The following is a 19827-nucleotide window of genomic DNA, read 5'->3' on the forward strand; positions in this document are numbered from 1 at the left end:
CCCTACTCTGTCCCTACATGAGATCTCACTCTCTATATCGCTGACATGGCGGGCACAGATATATTTTTGCCTAATTTCTATCCAAGCTGCGTGCGCGGTGATGGCGCGCTAGGGGCGCAGAGAAGTGTACATGGATGTGCGTTCGTTGTTGGAAGAGACAAAGGTGTGTGTCTATGTTGGAGCTGCCTGAGAGGAGAGGCCATTTTGTACAGCGAGGCAGGCAGGCGTCTGTACATGTCTGTCTGTGTATTTTTCACGTCAGTAACAGGAAGCGTGCCATTGTGCGTACGAGAGCGAACATTTCAGTGTTGGAGGGGCGAGAGCTAGCAGAGCAGTAACAACACCCAAACCTATCTCATCAGTTTCCCGAGCGTTCACTGTCCTTTCTACACTGTTTCCTCTGTGCAATGGATGGGTATGTTGTTTTTTTCCTTTACAGTAATTGCCCATTACACACACGCATGTAACGTTTTTACATAGCACCTCGCGCTGTTTCATGTATAGTGGAATTATAGGCATGGATAGAAAATGTAGAGAATTGAACGCGGGAGGGGGGGGGGGCGCCTCGCAGCCTAAACCTAACATTTTGGTTCTTTTAAGTGTTCACACAGATATATTGGTCTTATTCTATTCAATTAAGGACTTCACGTCACTGGAAAACTATAGATTAGAGAGGCCATCATATTTCCCTGTCAATGCGCATGGACGTTTGCTTGTTCATTATCTTGAGTTGACTTGAAGTCCTAGAAAATAGCCCGTTTTCCTTCAATTGTTGAGTTCCCTACGCCTTTTCCTATTGTCTCTACTCGCGCATGATATGTGTCATCACTGTAGGTAATACAGTATCGCCACACAGGGACAGTGAAAGTAACAAATCAAGACATTGATTAAAGATATGCTGCCATTTTAAGATATGTAAGGGGCGTTTCTTTCTTCGTGAAAACAACAGAGGCTCTGATACATAGACTACCTAAAGCATCATTTAGAGAATACGTAGAACTAGTTTGAACAGAATAGTCTTAAAGTAAAAATATGATGTAATCTAAGCATAGATATACATGATATCAAAGATGTTTTAACAACTGAATATGAGCTATTCTAAATCATTGTTTACTACCCGTGTGCGTGGGAAAAGAACGGCATGTGGGCGGGGGGCTGGTTCGATACATTTATAAAATCTTCCTCCTACAACATTTTCAGACAATTATTTTCAGATAATATGCTCAGTTATCCAACAGGTGTATAGGCATCGGGCTACACACATTAAGAAAGACATGCATGTTATAATTTAGTAATAAAATGTAACAAAACCGTCATAGACTATGACGCTTTTTTTAAATCATACTTTTGCCTATAAGCCAACTTGCAATTGCTGACCATAATTGTGCAGTTCGGTTCGCCAATTTGTAACACGTCTATGCCACCTCCAACTTCGAATGGTCTGCCACGCTGCCTGCCTTGCCTTCTCTTCCCGAAACAAAAGACACCGTTCTGTGTGTCGCTGCTTAACTGTTGACCGTTCGGCCCTCTCCCTTTCTAAGTTCATGTAACAAATACAATGCAACAATGTGACGAAGTGGAAGTGGATCGTCAGTTAAATCACTTACACCGAGTTGGGGCCTCGTGTAGGATATGGATATACAAGTAGCATGAAATGTAGCCGATGGTTCCAACGTGCAGTGAGCTGATGTGTTTTTGTGTGAGCTTCCACAATGGGGATTTCCGTGATTGTACATCAAAAATCTCTCTACGGCAACTATCAGGTGATAAGGCAGGCTATTCTATAGGCGTGTGAGCTGTTCGCCACCTCATCCCGTCTTGATGTGAACCAAAACACAGCAGCTGTCTTATTGTTGATGAATGCGTGTCATCATAACACGAACCAGGTGTCCATCTAACCGTTTTATGCAGTAAAGTCCATGTCGGATAAAACATGTCATGACAGGCCTGATGGAAACAGAACATTTGTCGAAAAAATGTCCCAAAAAACTAAATACGCTAGACAATGTGGGATCTTTTTGTGTAGGTAAAATTAATTATGCAAGAAATGTCGGTGGAAACGTTTTTATGCGCGAATATTGATATAATAACCATCATATGACATGTTGTGTGGCCTCCCACTACGACTCGTGGGAAAGCATGCAGTTTATTAGGCTACAGATGAAATAAGTTATGAACTTCACAGGCTGGTGAAAGTGCAAGGTGATGAGCTTGATGTTGCTTTCCAATAAATATCGAGGGTCTTATTCTGGTGACATGATCATCATCGATGCCTGTTTGACAAATACAAATAATATCGTTCTTTTGTCCATAATAATCTCATCATGAAGGGTTAGGGTTAGATGGCACCTGCCAATATCAGAGTGGGAACACTCGATATATAACTCAATATTATTTGTGAGAAAACCATCAGTAAAGTTGAAAATGCGATGGAAACCCATTTAACTTGTATGTTTTATTCGGTACATGTGAATTTTACCGCAAAATGTATTTTTATGTGCACTAGGCTATCCCATCACGGACAGCCTTTTATCCACAACAGGTCAATTTGATGGAAACATCTCTGGTGGGAAAACGCGCATATTGTTTTTATGCGGTTTTTAGAATATTCGTATGTAAATCTGTCACTAATTGGATGGAAACCTAGCTACAGTGATAACAAATAAATGAATCAAACAGTTGTTTATGACATGGGGAAATAGGCCTAAGTGATATGCGTGTTTGCTAAACAAACTTTGCCAATGCCAGGCGTTTAACCCAACATATTTGCACAGTGGTGGAAAACTCAACTCATACAGGGATTTTCAGTGTTTTAGACAATATGAATTATAAATGGTCTACTCTGTGTTTCCTTAACACAACCTACAGCAATGCTGATAAGAATTAAGTAGTTATCACTGTCCAACGGACCTGTTGCAATAGCAAGGACCTGTTGCAATAGAGCAGTGTTGTTGCTGTCAGCTTTCGCTTTTGACAAACTGTCTTGGCAGTCATTCACCCTACACACTAGACCCTACACACTAGACCCTACACACTAGACCCTACACACTAGACCTTATCACACTAGACCCTACACACTAGACCCTACACACTAGACCCTACACACTAGACCTTATCACACTAGACCCTACACACTAAACCCTACACACTAGACCTTATCACACTAGACCTTATCATACTAGACCCTACACACTAGACCCTACACACTAGACCCTACACACTAGACCTTATCACACTAGACCCTACACACTAGACCCTACACACTAGACCCTACACACTAGACCTTATCACACTAGACCCTACACACTAGACCCTACACACTAGACCTTATCACACTAGACCCTACACACTAGACCCTACACACTAGACCCTACACACTAGACCTTATCACACTAGACCCTACACACTAGACCCTACACACTAGACCTTATCACACTAGACCCTACACACTAGACCCTACACACTAGACCCTACACACTAGACCTTATCACACTAGACCCTACACACTAGACCTTATCATACTAGACCTTATCACACTAGACCCTACACACTAGACCCTACACACTAGACCCTACACACTAGACCTTATCACACTAGACCCTACACACTAGACCTTATCATACTAGACCTTATCACACTAGACCCTACACACTAGACCTTATCACACGAGACCCTACACACTAGACCTTATCACACTAGACCCTACACACTAGACCTTATCACACTAGACCTTATCATACTAGACCTTATCACACTAGACCTTATCACACTAGACCTTATCACACTAGACCCTACACACTAGACCCTACACACTAAACCCTACACACTAGACCTTATCACACTAGACCTTATCACACTAGACCTTATCACACTAGACCTTATCACACTAGACCCTACACACTAGACCCTACACACTAAACCCTACACACTAGACCTTATCACACTAGACCCTACACACTAGACCTTATCACACTAGACCTTATCACACTAGACCCTACACACTAGACCCTACACACTAAACCCTACACAAATGGGCCTATCTATCTAACCAGCTCCAACTAAACCAGGGCTCATATAGAAATAATATGTTTGCATTTTTACTGATCTGAATACAGATGAAGATGCAAGCGGACATTGAATGTTAGCCCACCTGGATACTCATGCTGAAGTAAAATCCTCTAATATCTACCATTCACTCATAAATCATTTTTATACATTCGTACGCACAAAATTAGCAGGACTGCAGCTCTGTCTGCACAGTATTAGAAATGGCTAATATTTATTTCACATCATTTTTAATATGATTTAAATGCAAGATGTTGTTTAATGTATAAACAGTGATGAATACAGTCCAAGTCAACCGTCAACGCTCTCTGATCAAAACATTATGACATGAGTTATCCATTAAATTACTTTGTTGTTGATACAATGGGCGAGTCCCAAGTGGCACCCTATTCCCATTATAGGGCACTACTTTCGACCAATGGGCCCTTGTCAAAGGTAGTGCACTACAAAGGGAATGGGGTGACATTTGGGACGTGGTTATGTGACAATGCAGACAGATCAACATGAGACCCATCTGTCACTTAGTAACGTGTCTCTCTGCATGAACATGGCAACGTGTGTCTCACTGCATGAACATGGCAACGTGTGTCTCACTGCATGAACATGGCAACATGTGTCACTTAATGTAGCAACAGGAATGAACATGAATAAAAACCTCCTGGCATTTGACATAATCCATATTATTACACATCAGGGAAACCTGTTGGCTTATAGCTGTGATTCCCGGACGCTGGAATCACATACACGTACTGAACACTACTGCAAGTCATTTAGGATGAAAGCACCTGTTACAGTGCCTTGCAAAAGTATTCATCCCCCTTGGCGTTTTTCCTATTTTGTTGCATTACAACCTGTAATTTAAATTGATTTTTATTTGGATTTCATGTAACGCATATGTATTCACCCCCTTTGCTATGAAGCCCCTAAATAAGATCTGGTGCAACCATTTACCTTCAGAAGTCACATAATTAGTGAAATAAAGTCCACCTGTGTGCAATCTAAGTGTCACATGATCTGTCACATGATCTCAGTATATATACACCTGTTCTGAAAGGCCCCAGAGTCTGCAACACCACTAAGCAAGGGGCACCACCAAGCAAGCGGCACCATGAAGACCAAGGAGCTCTCCAAACAGGTCAGGGACAAAGTTGTGGAGAAGTACAGATCAGGGTTGGGTTATAAAAAAATATCAGAAACTTTGAACATCCCACGGAGCACCATTAAATCCTTTATTAAAAAATTTAAAGAATATGGCACCACAACAAACCTGCCAAGAGAGGGCTGCCCACCAAAATTCACGGACCAGAAAAGGAGGACATTAATCAGAGAGGCAACAAAGAGACCAAAGATAACCCTGAAGGAGCTGCAAAGCTCCACAGCGGAGAATGGAGTATCTGTCCATAGGACCACTTTAAGCCGTACACTCCACATAGCTGGGCTTTACGGAAGAGTGGCCAGAAAAAAGCCATTGCTTAAAGAAAAAAATAAGCAAACACATTTGGTGTTCACCAAAAGGCATATGGGAGACTCCCCAAACATATGGAAGAAGGTACTCTGGTCAGATGTGACAAAAATTGAGCTTTTTGGCCATCAAGGAAAACGCTATGTCTGGCGCAAACCCAACACCTCTCATCACCCCGAGAACACCATCCCCACAGTGAAGCATGGTGGTGGCAGCATCATGCTGTGGGGATGTTTTTCATCGGCAGGGATTGGGAAACTGGTCAGAATTGAAGGAATGATGGATGGCGCTAAATACAGGGAAATTCTTGAGGGAAACCTGTTTCAGTCTTCCAGAGATTTGAGACTGGGACGGAGGTTCACCTTCCAGCAGGACAATGACCCTAAGCATAGTGCTAAAGCAACACTTGAGTGGTTTAAGGGGAAACATTTAAATGTCTTGGAATGGCCTAGTCAAAGCGCATACCTCAATCCAATTGGGAATCTGTGATATGACTTAAAGATTGCTGTACACCAGCGGAACCCATCCAACTTGAAGGAGCTGGAGCAGTTTTGCCTTGAAGAATGGGCAAAAATCACAGTGGCTAGATGTGCCAAGCTTATAGAGACATACCCCAAGAGACTTGCAGCTGTAATTGCTGCAAAAGGTGGCTCTACAAAGTATTGACTTTGGGGGGGTGAATAGTTATGCACGCTCAAGTTTTCTGTTTTTTTGTCTTATTTCTTGTTTGTTTCACAATACAAAATATTTTGCATCTTCAAAGTGATAGGCATGTTGTGTAAATCAAATGATACAAACCCCCCAAAAATCCATTATAATTCCAGGTTGTAAGGCAACAAAATAGGAAAAATGCCAAGGGGGGTGAATACTTTCGCAAGCCACTGTATGTGGCATTTGCCTATATTAATTAATTATTATTATATTCATTGAATGTATTTAATGTATCCTCTGTTTGGAGAACAATGCACAAATCCCCTAGTTGAGGTCCTTAACCTGTATGTTGAATGTCCTGTCCCACATAAACAGTAAATAAAATGCTATACAAGACCTTCTGCTGTGGATGTCAAATATACAGTCGTGGTCAAAAGTTTTGAGAATGACACAAATGTTAATTTTCACAAAGTCTGCTGCCTCAGTTTTTATGATGGCAATTTGCATATACTCCAGAATGTCATGAAGAGTGATCAGATGAATTGCAATTAATTTGCCATGAAAATGAACTTAATCCCCAAAAAACATTTCCACTGCATTTCAGCCCTGCCACAAAAGGACCAGCTGACATCATGTCAGTAATTCTCTCGTTAACACAGGTGAGAGTGTTGACGAGGACAAGGCTGGAGATCACTCTGTCATGCTGATTGAGTTAGAATAACAGACTGGAAGCTTTAAAAGGAGGGTGGTGCTTGAAATCATTGTTCTTCCACTGTTAACCATGGTTACCTGCAAGGAAACACGTGCCGTCATCGTTGCTTTGCACAAAAAGGGCTTCACAGGCAAGGATATTGCTGCTAGTAAGATTGCACCTAAATCAACCATTTATCGGATCATCAAGAACTTCAAGGAGAGAGGTTCAATTGTTGTGAAGAAGGCTTCAGGGTGCCCAAGAAAGTCCAGCAAGCGCCAGGACCGTCTCCTAAAATTGATTCAGCTGTGGGATCAGGGCACCACCAGTGCAGAGCTTGCTCAGGAATGGCAGCAGGCAGGTGTGAGTGCATCTGCACGCACAGTGAGGCGAATACTTTTGGAGGATGGCCTGGTGTCAAGAAGGGCAGCGAGGAAGCCAGTTCTCTCCAGGAAAAACATCAGGGACAGACTGATATTCTGCAAAAGGTACAGGGATTGGACTGCTGAGGACTGGGGTAAAGTCATTTTCTCTGATGAATCCCCTTTCCGATTGTTTGGGGCATCCGGAAAAAAGCTTGTCCGGAGAAGACAAGGTGAGCGCTACCATCAGTCCTGTGTCATGCCAACAGTAAAGCATCCTGAGACCATTCATGTGTGGGGTTGCTTCTCAGCCAAGGGAGTGGGCTCACTCACAATTTTGCCTAAGAACACAGCCATGAATAAAGAATGGTACCAACACATCCTCCGAGAGCAACTTCTCCCAACCATCCAAGAACAGTTTGGTGACGAACAATGCCTTTTCCAGCATGATGGAGCACCTTGCCATAAGGCAAAAGTGATAACTAAGTGGCTCGGGGAACAAAACATCGACATTTTGGGTCCATGGCCAGGAAACTCCCCAGACCTTAATCCCATTGAGAACGTGGTCGATCCTCAAGAGGCGGGTGGACAAACAAAAACCCACAAATTCTGACAAACTCCAAGCATTGATTATGCAAGAATGGGCTGCCATCAGTCAGGATGTGGCCCAGAAGTTAATTGACAGCATGCCAGGGCGGATTTTAGAGGTCTTGAAAAAGAAGGGTCAACACTGCAAATATTGACCCTTTGCATAAACTTCATGTAATTGTCAATAAAAGCCTTGGAATGTTTGTAATTATACTTCAGTATACCATAGTAACATCTGACAAAAATATCTAAAAACACTGAAGCAGCAAACTTTGTGAAGTCCAATACTTGTGTCATTCTCAAAACTTTTGACCACGACTGTACTAACTCTCTCCACTTTAAACTTGTAGACTAGCTACCTTCTTTGGAGCCGTTGTACAGTATTTTCTTATAGAATCATCACCACCTCTCTTTCTTTCCTGAGATGGTGAGAAGATATGCAGTGGTGATTGGAACACTGTCTTTAGATTCAGAACTGTTTGCAGAAGATGGATTTTGTCACGGTTCAGACAGACGACAAGAGGACCACAATTGCGTCACACCAGAAAGTTTATTTAAACTTAAAGGGAAAGGGATGTAGGGAGTGAGTGAAGGCTCCAGGGGTTATCCCGTCCGATGTGCTGGGTCTGTGCCTCCCCCCAGTGGCAGCGATGCGTCCGATGACGCCGGTGGTTGGTGGTCCAGAAGTCCTGGGGGGAGGAAACACAGACACAACGGGGCAGAATGAAACAAGGCAGCAGTACAGTTCAAGGGAAATCCAAAATACGTAGTAGCAAGGCAGAAGGCTGGTCAGAGTTACCGGGATTGAAGAGTAGTCAGGAGTCGTAATGGCAGAAGCAGGTCTGGTTTTCCTGGGGCAGAAGAGTATCCAGGAATCAGGCAGGTCCGGGGTCACAAAACAAGGGTGAGCCAGAAGCGCGAGCACACAGGTTCCGGGTGTGAGCTTTGCAGACGATCTGACACCGGAGAGCTGAAAGACAGGGCCTTAAATACTGGGAGAGGTAGTGGGTAATGCAGCGCAGCTGGCAGAGTAATTAGAGCAGAGCAGAGCAGGGACAGGTGGAGCTAGTTAGGCTGAGTAGAGAGAGTGGTGAGCAGAGTGGAAGAAAATTAAGGTGGTAACCCGGTGGAGTGAGAGGCTCATGACAGAACCCCCCCCCCAAGGGACGGCCCCAGAAGTCCCAAGAGCAACACCACGCCGGGCGGGAGGAGGGGAGCCGGAGGAGGGCTAGAACTCCTCCGAACGGTCCGAGCGAACGTCCTCATCCTCTGAGGAAGCCGGAGGGCCGTGGTCGGGGAGATGGGACAGGTCCCGAGACAGGATCAGGCACAGGACAGGAAGCCGAGCGGGCAGGACGGTTAGGGGATCCCTCTGGGGCGGCCCCTACGGATAGCAGGTTGATCAGGATGCCGTTGGTGGAAAGCGGTGATGAGAGTCCTATCCACAATCCGACTAGCTGGCACCCAGGTCCTTTCCTCAGGTCCATAGCCCTCCCAGTCAATGAGGTACTGGAGACCCCTACCCCTCCGTCTGGACCGAAGCAGGCGGCGGACGGTGTAAACCAGACCACCATCGGCGAGCCGTGGAGGAGGAGGACAAGGCGCAGCAGAGACCAGCGGACTCCTGGGCACAGGCAGGGGCTGCAGCAATCCGGCTGGGGGGCTGGCAGAACGACTTGTGTTGGTTGCAGATGGGGCAGGCTTGGACGAATTCCCGTACATCCTTCCTCAGAGAGGACCACCAGAACCTCTGGGCGAGCAGGTTGTAAGTGCGGGTGGAGCCAGGGTGACAAGCTAGGCGGGAGTCATGTCCCCACTGAACGACCTGGGACCTCAGGTCTTCGGGGACAAAAAGGCGGTCAGCTGGGCAAGTGCTGGGACCTGGCTGGTTACGGAGAGCCTCCAGCACCTGTTCCTCAACAGCCCAGGTCAGAGCTGCAACGATGCAGGGACTTGGCAGAATCGACACAGGGTCCTTGGAGGGTCAGGAGCGGAGTTAGTAGGTACTGGCCGAGGGGGTAGTGCGGCGGCAAGCAGGCAGGTTCGGTGGCAGTCCTCTCCCCACTCCCTGATCACCCCGGTCACCCAGTCGAGCTGAGGGTTGTGCCGGGCGGAGCCATGGGTAACCCAGGATGAGGGGTTGGCCTGGAGAGGGGAGCAGGTGAAACTGGATAGTTTCTTGATGGTTTCCGGACAGACCCATCGAGACCGGGGCCGTGACATGAGTGACCGATCCGAGTAAGTGTCCGTCCAGTGCCCGGGCAGGAATAGGAGGTGTCAAACGGAGGTTCTCCAGTCCCAGTTGGCGTGCCAGCTTGATGTCCATTATGTTGGCTTCGGCGCCAGAATCCACCAGAGCAGCCAGGGTGTGAGTTGAGTCAGGGAGGCGGAGGTGAACTTGCAGCAGGGGTTTGCGGTCGGAGGACTGGATGGTCATTGAACTCAACCGGACTCCCCCTATGCCCGGTGAGCTTCGGCCCTTTAAAGGGCAGGTTACCACACGATGTCCATCACCTCCACAATAGAGGCAGAGGTTTGAGGTGAAGCGTCGCTGGCGCTCTGCAGGAGTGAGAGAGGCTCGCCCAATCTCCATAGGCTCAGACTGATCAAGCTGACCTGGGTGAGTGGCAGTAGATGACAGGAGCCCAGTCGGATCTCTCCGAATGCCGGTAGTAGGTGGACCTTGGCGCCCCCTCCCACGACGACGGGTCTGTATCCTACTGTCGATCCTGACAGTCAGTGCGATGGCTTCATCAAGAGTGGAAGGCAGTTCATGGGAGACCAACTCGTCCCTGATATAGTCAGCCAAACTATGGAAGAACGCGTCCACCAACGATGGTGTGTTCCAAGAACTTCGTCTAGCCAGGGTTCGGAAGTCGATGGAATGGTCTGCGACTGTACGTCTGCCTTGTCGAATACTGAACAGTTCACGAGACGCCTCTGCGGTTGGGGAATCCAGGTCAAACACCTTCAGCATCTCCTCAGCAAACAGGTCGAAGGTTGCACATGCGGGGGTTTGACGTTCGAACTCTGCTGTTCCCCAGAGTCGAGCTCGGCCCGTCAGGTGAGTGATGGCATACCCAACTTTAGCCCCCTCCGTGGCGAAGGTCCTTGGCTGCAAGGAGAACTGAAGTCGGCAGCTAGTCAGGAATGGCCGGACCTGGGTTGAATCGCCGTTGAACCGCTCGGGGTTTCCAATCTTGGGTTCCGGAGCAGCGGCTGCAATGACCGGGGCAGGTAACTCGGGGCAGGGCTGGTGGGCAGACTGGCTGGGGTCAGGTTGGTGAGGAGTTGAATGATCATGGCGAGTTGTTGTTGCTGCTGCTGGGACTGCTGCTGGTGCTGCTGGAACTGCTGATGCTGTTGGTGGCCGACCTGAAGCAGAGAGGAGATGACGCCGCTCATGCGGCCTAGCTCTCTCTCAGTGTGTTCCAGGCGTAGCATGGCGGTGGGTTGCTCAGGCTCTTCGGTTTCCATGTCGGGGGAAGTGTGCGCTGAGTCCATGATGGTCAGATCGTACTGTCACGGTTCAGACAGACGACAAGAGGACCACAATTGCGTCACACCAGAAAGTTTATTTAAACTTAAAGGGAAAGGGATGTAGGGAGTGAGTGAAGGCTCCAGGGGTTATCCCGTCCGATGTGCTGGGTCTGTGCCTCCCCCCAGTGGCAGCGATGCGTCCGATGACGCCGGTGGTTGGTGGTCCAGAAGTCCTGGGGGGGGGGAGGAAACACAGACACAACGGGGCAGAATGAAACAAGGCAGCAGTACAGTTCAAGGGAAATCCAAAATACGTAGTAGCAAGGCAGAAGGCTGGTCAGAGTTACCGGGATTGAAGAGTAGTCAGGAGTCGTAATGGCAGAAGCAGGTCTGGTTTTCCTGGGGCAGAAGAGTATCCAGGAATCAGGCAGGTCCGGGGTCACAAAACAAGGGTGAGCCAGAAGCGCGAGCACACAGGTTCCGGGTGTGAGCTTTGCAGACGATCTGACACCGGAGAGCTGAAAGACAGGGCCTTAAATACTGGGAGAGGTAGTGGGTAATGCAGCGCAGCTGGCAGAGTAATTAGAGCAGAGCAGAGCAGGGACAGGTGGAGCTAGTTAGGCTGAGTAGAGAGAGTGGTGAGCAGAGTGGAAGAAAATTAAGGTGGTAACCCGGTGGAGTGAGAGGCTCATGACAGGATTTAGAATAAATGGAAATGTAACATCTGCTTGGTCGGTCGAGTGAACCTACTCCATGTGTGTTTTGCACTGCAGTATTTTAAATGGCAGATGCACATACTTCCCCCCCTGCCCTGCGCAGCACAGTACCATTTTGATTATATTAAGGCCAGTGGCTATAGGGAGAAAACAAGTTAATGTGATCTTAGCCCCCTCAACCCTCCCAGCAGCGCTCCTGGAGGGTTAGTTTTGTGTCCCAAATGGTACCCTATTCCCGATATAGTGCACTGCTTTTGACCAGAGCTGTATGAACCCTGTAGTGTACCATATAGGGAATAGGGTACCATGAACCCTGTAGTGTACCATATAGGGAATAGGGTACCATGAACCCTGTAGTGTACCATATAGGGAATAGGGTACCATGAACCCTGTAGTGTACTATATAGGGAATAGGGTACCATGAACCCTGTAGTGTACCATATAGGGAATAGGGTACCATGAACCCTGTAGTGTACCATATAGGGAATAGGGTACCATGAACCCTGTAGTGTACTATATAGGGAATAGGGTACCATGAACCCTGTAGTGTACTATATAGGGAATAGGGTACCATGAACCCTGTAGTGTACTATATAGGGAATAGGGTACCATGAACCCTGTAGTGTACCATATAGGGAATAGGGTACCATGAACCCTGTAGTGTACTATATAGGGAATAGGGTACCATGAACCCTGTAGTGTACCATATAGGGAATAGGGTACCATGAACCCTGTAGTGTACCATATAGGGAATAGGGTACCATGAACCCTGTAGTGTACTATATAGGGAATAGGGTACCATGAACCCTGTAGTGTACTATATAGGGAATAGGGTACCATGAACCCTGTAGTGTACCATATAGGGAATAGGGTACCATGAACCCTGTAGTGTACTATATAGGGAATAGGGTACCATGAACCCTGTAGTGTACCATATAGGGAATAGGGTACCATTTGGGATGCGGCCCAGGTTAGCAAGATGCCGTGAAATGCAGAAAGAACAGAGCTCTGGTGCTGCAGATAATACATTAATAACCCATAGGGTTGAATTACTTTAATAACCCATAGGGTTGAATTACTTTAATAACCCATAGGGTTGAATTACTTTAATAACCCATAGGGTTGCATGCCTCTTCATCCAAGAATCAAATAAATCAAACAAAAAGTAGATGGTTCTCTTTTAATCTCTGTAAATGCAGGGCTGTGGTCTGGGGGAGGGGTGTGGTCCAGGGGAGGGGTGTGGTCTGGGGGAGGGCTGTGGTCTGGGGGGAGGGGGTGTGGTCCAGGGGAGGGGTGTGGTCCAGGGGAGGGGTGTGGTCTGGGGGGGGGGTGTGGTCTGGGGGAGGGGTGTGGTCCAGGGGAGTGGTGTGGTCCAGGGGAGGGGTGTGGTCTGGGGAGGGGTGTGGTCTGGGGGAGGGGTGTGGTCCAGGGGAGGGGTGTGGTCTGGGGGAGGGGGTGTGGTCTGGGGGAGGGGGTGTGGTCTGGGGAGGGGGTGTGGTCCGGGGAGGGGGTGTGGTCCAGGGGAGGGGTGTGGTCCAGGGGAGGGGTGTGGTCCAGGGGAGGGGGTGTGGTCTGGGGGAGGGGTGTGGTCCAGGGGAGGGGTGTGGTCCAGGGGAGGGGTGTGGTCTGGGGGAGGGGTGTGGTCTGGGGGAGGGGTGTGGTCCAGGGGAGGGGTGTGGTCCAGGGGAGGGGTGTGGTCTGGGGGAGGGTGTGGTCTGGGGGAGGGGTGTGGTCTGGGGGAGGGGTGTGGTCCAGGGGAGGGGTGTGGTCTGGGGGAGGGGTGTGGTCCAGGGGAGGGGTGTGGTCCAGGGGAGGGGTGTGGTCCGGGGGAGGGGTGTGGTCCAGGGGAGGGGGTGTGGTCTGGGGGAGGGGTGTGGTCCAGGGGAGGGGTGTGGTCCAGGGGAGGGGTGTGGTCCGGGGGAGGGGTGTGGTCCAGGGGAGGGGTGTGGTCCAGGGGAGGGGTGTGTCACTGCTCAGGCCCGGCTGGAGGAAGAGGGGTGTGTGGCTAGAGGGGGTGTGTTATCAGGGAGTGGAGGAGAGTGTGGCCTGGGGGGTCAGGGGAAGAAAGGGGGGAGTGATCACTGGAGGAGGAGGGTGTGTCCAGGGAGGAGGAGGAGGAGGGTGTGTCCAGGCCCCAGGGAGGAGGAGGAGGAGGAGGGGGGGAGGGTGTGTCCAGGCCCCAGGGAGGAGGAGGAGGAGGAGGGGGGGGAGGGTGTGTCCAGGCCCCCAGGGAGGAGGAGGAGGAGGGTGTGTCCAGGCCCCAGGGAGGAGGAGGAGGAGGGTGTGTCCAGGCCCCCAGGGAGGAGGAGGAGGAGGAGGGTGTGTCCAGGCCCCAGGGAGGAGGAGGAGGAGGGTGTGTCCAGGCCCCAGGGAGGAGGAGGAGGAGGGTGTGTCCAGGCCCCAGGGAGGAGGAGGAGGAGGGGGGTGTGTCCAGGCCCCAGGGAGGAGGAGGAGGAGGGTGTGTCCAGGCCCCAGGGAGGAGGGAGGAGGAGGGTGTGTCCAGGCCCCAGGGAGGAGGAGGAGGAGGGTGTGTCCAGGCCCCAGGGAGGAGGAGGGGGGGGAGGGTGTGTCCAGGCCCCAGGGAGGAGTAGGAGGAGGGTGTGTCCAGGCCCCAGGGAGGAGGAGGAGGAGGGTGTGTCCAGGCCCCAGGGAGGAGGAGGAGGAGGGTGTGTCCAGGCCCCAGGGAGGAGGAGGAGGAGGAGGGTGTGTCCAGGCCACAGGGAGGAGGAGGAGGAGGAGGAGGAGGAGGAGGGTGTGTCCAGGCCCCAGGGAGGAGGAGGAGGAGGAGGAGGAGGAGGGTGTGTCCAGGCCCCAGGGAGGAGGAGGGTGTGTCCAGGCCCCCATATGCAGATAGAGATGTTGTTATGTTATAGTACTACTGATATTGATTACTGCATTACGACTATAGACTCTATATCAGACTATAAGTGACAACTATAGATATCAGACTATAAGTGACAACTATAGATATCAGACTATAAGTGACAACTATAGATATCAGACTATAAGTGACAACTATAGAAATCAGACTATAAGTGACAACTATAGATATCAGACTATAAGTGACAACTATAGATATCAGACTATAAGTGACAACTATAGAAATCAGACTATAAGTGACAACTATAGATATCAGACTATAAGTGACAACTATAGATATCAGACTATAAGTGACAACTATAGATATCAGACTATAAGTGACAACTATAGAAATAAGACTATAAGTGACAACTATAGATATCAGACTATAAGTGACAACTATAGATATCAGGCTATAAGTGACAACTATAGATATCAGACTATAAGTGACAACTATAGACTATTTCAGACTATATCAGACTCTATATCAGACTCTATATCAGACTATATCAGACTCTATATCAGACTCTATATCAGACTATATCAGACTATATCAGACTCTATATCAGACTCTATATCAGACTCTATATCAGACTCTATATCAGACCCTATATCAGACACTATATCAGACTCTATATCAGACTCTATATCAGACTCTATATCAGACTCTATATCATACTCTATATCAGACTCTATATCAGACTCTATATCAGACTCTATATCAGACTCTATATCAGACCCTATATCAGACTCGATATCAGACTCGATATCAGACTCTATATCAGACTATATCAGACTCTATATCAGACTCTATATCAGACCCTATATCAGACTCTATATCAGACTCTATATCAGACTCTATATCAGACTATATCAGACTCTATATCAGACTCCAGATCAGAATCTATATCAGACTATATCAGACTATATCAGACGCTATATCAGACGCTATATCAGACTCTATATCAGACTATATCAGACTCTATATCAGACTCTATATCAGACTCTATATCAGACTATATCAGACTCTATATCAGACGCTATATCAGACGCTATATCAGACTCTATATCAGACTCTATATCAGACTCTATATCAGACTCTATATCAGACTCTATATCAGACTATATCAGACTCTATATCAGACGCTATATCAGACGCTATATCAGACTCTATATCAGACTCTATATCAGACTCTATATCAGACTCTATATCAGACTCTATATCACACTATATCAGACTATATCAGACTCTATATCAGACTCTATATCAGACTCTATATCAGACTCTATATCAGACTATATCAGACTCTATATCAGACTCTATATCAGACTCTATATCAGACTCTATATCAGACTATATCAGACTATATATCAGACTCTATATCAGACTCTATATCAGACTCTATATCAGACTCTATATCAGACTATATCAGACTCTATATCAGACTCTATATCAGACTCTATATCAGACTCTATATCAGACTATATCAGACTCTATATCAGACTCTATATCAGACTCTATATCAGACTATATCAGACTCTATATCAGACTCTATATCAGACTCTATATCAGACTCTATATCAGACTATATCAGACTCTATATCAGACTCTATATCAGACGCTATATCAGACTCTATATCAGACTATATCAGACTCTATATCAGACTCTATATCAGACTCTATATCAGACTCTATATCAGAACCTATATCAGACTATATCAGACTATATCAGACTCTATATCAGACTATATCAGACTATATATCAGACTCTATCAGACTCTATATCAGACTATATCAGACTCTATATCAGACTCTATATCAGACTCTATATCAGACTATATCAGACTATATCAGACTCTATATCAGACTCTATATCAGACTCTATATCAGACTCTATATCAGACTATATATCAGACTCTATATCAGACTCTATATCAGACTCTATATCAGACTATATCAGACTCTATATCAGACTCTATATCAGACTCTATATCAGACTATATCAGACTCTATATCAGACTCTATATCAGACTCTATATCAGACTCTATATCAGACTCTATATCAGAATCTATATCAGACTATATATCAGACTATATCAGACTATATCAGACTCTATATCAGACTCTATATCAGACTATATCAGACTCTATATCAGACTCTATATCAGACTATATCAGACTCTATATCAGACTCTATATCAGACTCTATATCAGACTATATATCAGACTCTATATCAGACTCTATATCAGACTCTATATCAGACTCTATATCAGACTATATCAGACTCTATATCAGACTATATATCAGACTATATCAGACTATATCAGACTCTATATCAGACTCTATATCAGACTCTATATCAGACTATATCAGACTCTATATCAGACTCTATATCAGACTCTATATCAGACTCTATATCAGACTCTATATCAGACTCTATATCAGACTCTATATCAGACTATATCAGACTCTATATCAGACTCTATATCAGACTCTATATCAGACTATATCAGACTCTATATCAGACTCTATATCAGACTCTATATCAGACTCTATATCAGACTATATCACACTATATCAGACTCTATATCAGACTATATCAGACTCTATATCAGACTCTATATCAGACTATATCAGACTATATCAGACTCTATATCAGACTCTATATCAGACTCTATATCAGACTATATATCAGACTCTATATCAGACTCTATATCAGACTATATATCAGACTCTATATCAGACTCTATATCAGACTCTATATCAGACTCTATATCAGACTATATCAGACTCTATATCAGACTCTATATCAGACTCTATATCAGACTATATCAGACTCTATATCAGACTATATCAGACTATATCAGACTCTATATCAGACTATATCAGACACTATATCAGACTCTATATCAGACTCTATATCAGACTCTATATCAGACTATATCAGACTCTATATCAGACTCTATATCAGACTATATCAGACTCTATATCAGATTCTATATCAGACTATATCAGACTATATCAGACTCTATATCAGACTCTATATCAGACTCTATATCAGACTATATATCAGACTCTATATCAGACTCGATATCAGACTCGATATCAGACTCTATATCAGACTATATCAGACTCTATATCAGACTCTATATCAGACTCTATATCAGACTCTATATCAGACTATATCAGACTCTATATCAGACTCTATATCAGACTATATCAGACTCTATATCAGACTCTATATCAGACTCTATATCAGACTCTATATCAGACTATATCAGACTATATCAGACTCTATATCAGACTATATCAGACTCTATATCAGACTCTATATCAGACTCTATATCAGACTCTATATCAGACTATATCAGACTATATCAGACTCTATATCATACTCTATATCAGACTCTATATCAGACTCTATATCAGACTCTATATCAGACTCTATATCAGACTCTATATCAGACTATATCAGACTCTATATCAGACTCTATATCAGACTCTATATCAGACTATATCAGACTCTATATCAGACTCTATATCAGACTCTATATCAGACTCTATATCAGACTCTATATCAGACTATATCACACTATATCAGACTCTATATCAGACTATATCAGACTATATCAGACTCTATATCAGACTATATCAGACTATATCAGACTCTATATCAGACTATATCAGACTATATATCAGACTCTATATCAGACTCTATATCAGACTCTATATCAGACTCTATATCAGACTCTATATCAGACTCTATATCAGACTATATCAGACTCTATATCTGACTCTATATCAGACTATATCAGACTCTATATCAGACTCTATATCAGACTATATCAGACTCTATATCAGACTCTATATGAGACTATATCAGACTCTATATCAGACTCTATATCAGACTCTATATCAGACTCTATATCAGACTATATCAGACTCTATATCAGACTATATCAGACTCTATATCAGACTCTATATCAGACTATATATCAGACTATATCAGACTATATCAGACTCTATATCAGGCTCTATATCAGACTATATCACACTCTATATCAGACTCTATATCAGACTCTATATCAGACTATATCAGACTCTATATCAGACTCTATATCAGACTATATCAGACACTATATCAGACTCTATATCAGACTCTATATCAGACTATATCAGACTCTATATCAGACTCTATATCAGACTCTATATCAGACTATATCAGACTATATCAGACTCTATATCAGACTCTATATCAGACTATATCAGACTATATCAGACTCTATATCAGACTCTATATCAGACTATATCAGACTTTATATCAGACTCTATATCAGACTCTATATCAGACTATATATCAGACTCTATATCAGACTCTATATCAGACTCTATATCAGACTCTATATCAGACTATATCAGACTCTATATCAGACTCTATATCAGACTCTATATCAGACTATATCAGACTCTATATCAGACTCTATATCAGACTATATCAGACTCTATATCAGACTCTATATCAGACTATATCAGACTCTATATCAGACTCTATATCAGACTCTATATCAGACTCTATATCAGACTATATCAGACTATATCAGACTCTATATCAGACTCTATATCAGACTATATCAGACTATATCAGACTCTATATCAGACTCTATATCAGACTCTATATCAGACTATATCAGACTCTATATCAGACTCTATATCAGACTATATCAGACTATATCAGACTCTATATCAGACTATATCAGACACTATATCAGACTCTATATCAGACTCTATATCAGACTCTATATCAGACTATATCAGACTCTATATCAGACTCTATATCAGACTATATCAGACTCTATATCAGATTCTATATCAGACTATATCAGACTATATCAGACTCTATATCAGACTCTATATCAGACTCTATATCAGACTATATATCAGACTCTATATC

The 19827-nt window shown here is 45.1% G+C and overlaps 2 protein-coding genes across 5 annotated transcripts in view; one reads left to right on the forward strand and one right to left on the reverse strand.

Annotated features, from left to right (window-relative positions):
• Positions 1-19827, forward strand: part of LOC121583629 (polypyrimidine tract-binding protein 3-like) — a 116357-nt gene continuing 96530 nt past the window's right edge. For 2 of the 4 annotated variants that reach the window (XM_045214446.1, XM_045214448.1), the window contains exon 1: positions 1-415. The gene's annotated coding sequence lies outside the window, so the exon portion shown is untranslated. The remainder of the gene's footprint in view (positions 416-19827) is intronic. The other 2 variants (XM_045214445.1, XM_045214449.1) reach the window with 2 other exon arrangements.
• The window catches only part of LOC123484286 (cell surface glycoprotein 1-like), a 36949-nt gene continuing 30271 nt past the window's right edge, over positions 13150-19827 (reverse strand). Inside the window, exon 3 of the mRNA XM_045214452.1 lies at positions 13150-14020. Within this exon, the coding sequence (XP_045070387.1) occupies positions 13150-14020 (871 nt within the window). The remainder of the gene's footprint in view (positions 14021-19827) is intronic.

Source organism: Coregonus clupeaformis, unplaced genomic scaffold (assembly GCF_020615455.1).
Source record: "Coregonus clupeaformis isolate EN_2021a unplaced genomic scaffold, ASM2061545v1 scaf0258, whole genome shotgun sequence".
Taxonomy (NCBI): domain Eukaryota; kingdom Metazoa; phylum Chordata; class Actinopteri; order Salmoniformes; family Salmonidae; genus Coregonus; species Coregonus clupeaformis.